The 2,586-nt window shown below is 40.8% G+C and overlaps 1 protein-coding gene across 1 annotated transcript; it reads right to left on the bottom strand.

Annotated features, from left to right (window-relative positions):
* Positions 1–527: 527 nt before the first annotated feature.
* On the bottom strand, positions 528–2,128 carry LOC125039041 (larval cuticle protein A2B-like). Its single transcript, XM_047632761.1, has 4 exons — positions 2,073–2,128; positions 1,887–1,908; positions 1,146–1,265; positions 528–919 (listed from the first exon to the last, which is right to left on the bottom strand). The coding sequence occupies exons 1-4, from the start codon at positions 2,126–2,128 to the stop codon at positions 656–658; spliced, it is 462 nt and encodes a 153-aa protein (XP_047488717.1). The 3' UTR covers positions 528–655.
* Positions 2,129–2,586: the final 458 nt, after the last annotated feature.

The following is a 2,586-nucleotide window of genomic DNA, read 5'->3' as shown; positions in this document are numbered from 1 at the left end:
TCAAAAGGGTTCATAGAGATAAGTTCATTACAAAGTCATTAAACATAATGTAAGCAGGAATTTGTTACACATACGCATATTATCGAAGTATATTTAGTTCTTTATATAGGGAGACTGATAAGATACATATTTTTATATGTATCTTATCATGCACACATACTTTGTGTGTATATATGTATATATATATATATGTATATATATATATATATATATATATATATATATGTATGTATGTATATATATATATAATGTATATATACATACTTTTTATATATCTATATACATATATATGTGTGTGTGTGTGTGTGTGTGCATCTGCGCAATTCCTATTTGTATGAAATAAATTTAAATCGAGTACATTGTCCTTAAGTGCTTGCTCTGAATTACGAACTCGCAAAAATAATGTAAAATGGATGGAATGCCTTTCAATTTTCTCGAGCTTCTGTTAACGCCCAAAACAGAAACAAGCCCTGAAGCCTAGTGATAAAAGATTGTCGTGTATGTCTTGGTAAAACAAAACAGTAAAGTCATAGAAGGAAACATTTATTGAAGAACGTTTTCAAGAGAATATAACAAACAACTGCATTAAACGACAATGGAGAGATGGCACTGAAATGAAGCTGGAAATGACTGGATGTGCTGTCTTCATGTATCTCTATGCATGGGGAGCAGGGTAGGCGGAGGGAGCGGGCCTGTAGGCGGGCGTGTGCTCGGGGTACTGAGCCTCGCCCTCGTAGGTGACCTGAGCTTCAAGCCCGTCGCCGTTGTCCACGTAGTTGACGATCTGCTTGCGGCCGTCGGGCAGGTCGACGGCATAGCTGCCCTCGGTTCTGTAGCCGTCGCGGGCTTCGGAGTGACCGAGGTTGACGCCGGAGTAGCCGTCGGCGACGCCGTAGTTGTAGGTGTACTTGGGTGGGACCTGTGTGGGTGGCGTCGGGAAAGGTCACTTTAACGGACTATTCTCATTCTGTGTAGGTGGCGTCGGGAAAAGTTATTGATAACAGAATAGGAACAAATAAATTAACTGAGAAGGAAGAGATTAATGAAGAGTATATAATAGGGAACAGAAGCAAATGACATTAAATCAAACTCTACTAATCAAGGGTTAAAAAAAATCTTCCCAAGTACAGGCGGTAGAAACTTACATCAGGGTAGTCTGGTTCACTGTGGTAGGGCCGTGGGGGAGGATGATTGGGTGCATGAGGATGGGGGTAGGGGACCTGATCAGCCAAGGCCACAGCAACCATGCAAGCGATGACGGCGATCTGGGAATTCGGATTAAACAGACTTTGCTTCACTTCTGACCATACGAGTCTCAAATATTGAGTACGCAATATTAAAATATATAAAAAGAAATAATATCGTGATATAACTGAATTTGTTTATATATACATATATCTATTCATATATAATATATATTCCATATATATTATATATATATCCACATATATATACATATATATGTATAGGTACAAGGGGCACTCATTAAAGATTTCCCCTGACCTAGGAGGCTAAAATTTCACATGCCTAAAACACATAGCTATAGGTCATATGTTGATTTCAAATTCTTAACTCTGTTATAGCGGTGAGGACGAAGTAAAGTGTGAAAATGGAACCAATGGAGTATCGAGCAGTGATCAGGTTTTTCACACTTGAATGACCGCACACTACAAGAGACCTTCGATGAAATGAAAGCAACTTATGGATAGGATGCCCCATCATATGGCGTCAAACATTGACATCGCCAGTTTCTGTAAGGTCGGAGATCTGTGGAAATAGCTACTATCCCAAGGTGACCCCAGCCTGTCATTGATGAGGACACCATTCATCAAGTTGGAACTGCCATTTTGGAAGATCGCCCTAATACTGTTCGTCAGCTAGCTCACGATGTCAAGATTTGTGTTGGCTCTGTGAACAAAATTATTCATAACCATTTACATATGCAAAACGTCTCAGCTTGATGGGTTCCCAGGCTAGTCAGATTTCCAGAAGCAAGAACGTATATATTGTTCCAAGTTTTTGTTTAACCATATGTCAAGAAAACCAGGAAAACTTTTTGACAGACTAATTACACAGTGAAACCTGAGTCCATCACTATGATCCAGAAACTAAGGCCCAGTCGAAACATTGGACTAACAACCCCCCCCCCCCCCCCCAACAAGTCGCGTGTCAATCCTCGGCAGGCAAGATCATGCTCAGTCTTTTGGTGCTAGCATGATGGGTTTCCTGGCAAAAGGTATTACAATTATAGGAGGTTACTATGCTTCACTGCTACATTGTGGGAAGCTATTAAAACCAAGAGACAGAATGCTGACCAAAGGTGTCCACCTCCTACAGGACAATGTCCCTGTTCACAACTTTCACATTGCCCAGATGGAAGTGCGGTCCTGTGGCTACGACATCCTTCCTCATCCTCCTTATTCTCCTGACCTTGCATTGATGAGACACTGATTTCTCAAATCACTTCATGACTTCAAACGCAACTCGCAGACTTCTACAAGCAAGGAATCTACAGCTGCATAAAACAGTGGTAGAAATGTGTCACTCTAGGCGGGACTTGTGTAGAGAAAGACTAATAACTGTATG

Source organism: Penaeus chinensis, chromosome 26, assembly GCF_019202785.1.
Source record: "Penaeus chinensis breed Huanghai No. 1 chromosome 26, ASM1920278v2, whole genome shotgun sequence".
Lineage (NCBI taxonomy): Eukaryota > Metazoa > Arthropoda > Malacostraca > Decapoda > Penaeidae > Penaeus > Penaeus chinensis.
Note: the sequence above shows the minus strand (reverse complement) of the source record. Positions and strands in the feature narration are given on the sequence as shown.

Excerpts from the sequence above, each read along its gene's own strand:
- LOC125039041 (XM_047632761.1), bottom strand. The coding sequence starts at position 2,128 with ATGTTTCGACTGGGCCTTAGTTTCTGGATCATAGTGATGGACTCAGGT. Across the intron at positions 1,909-2,072 it reads ATGGACTCAGGTTTCACTGT|AGCCAACACAAATCTTGACA; the intron begins GTAATTAGTCTG and ends TTTTGTTCACAG. Across the intron at positions 1,266-1,886 it reads CCAACACAAATCTTGACATC|ATCGCCGTCATCGCTTGCAT; the intron begins GTGAGCTAGCTG and ends CCGAATTCCCAG.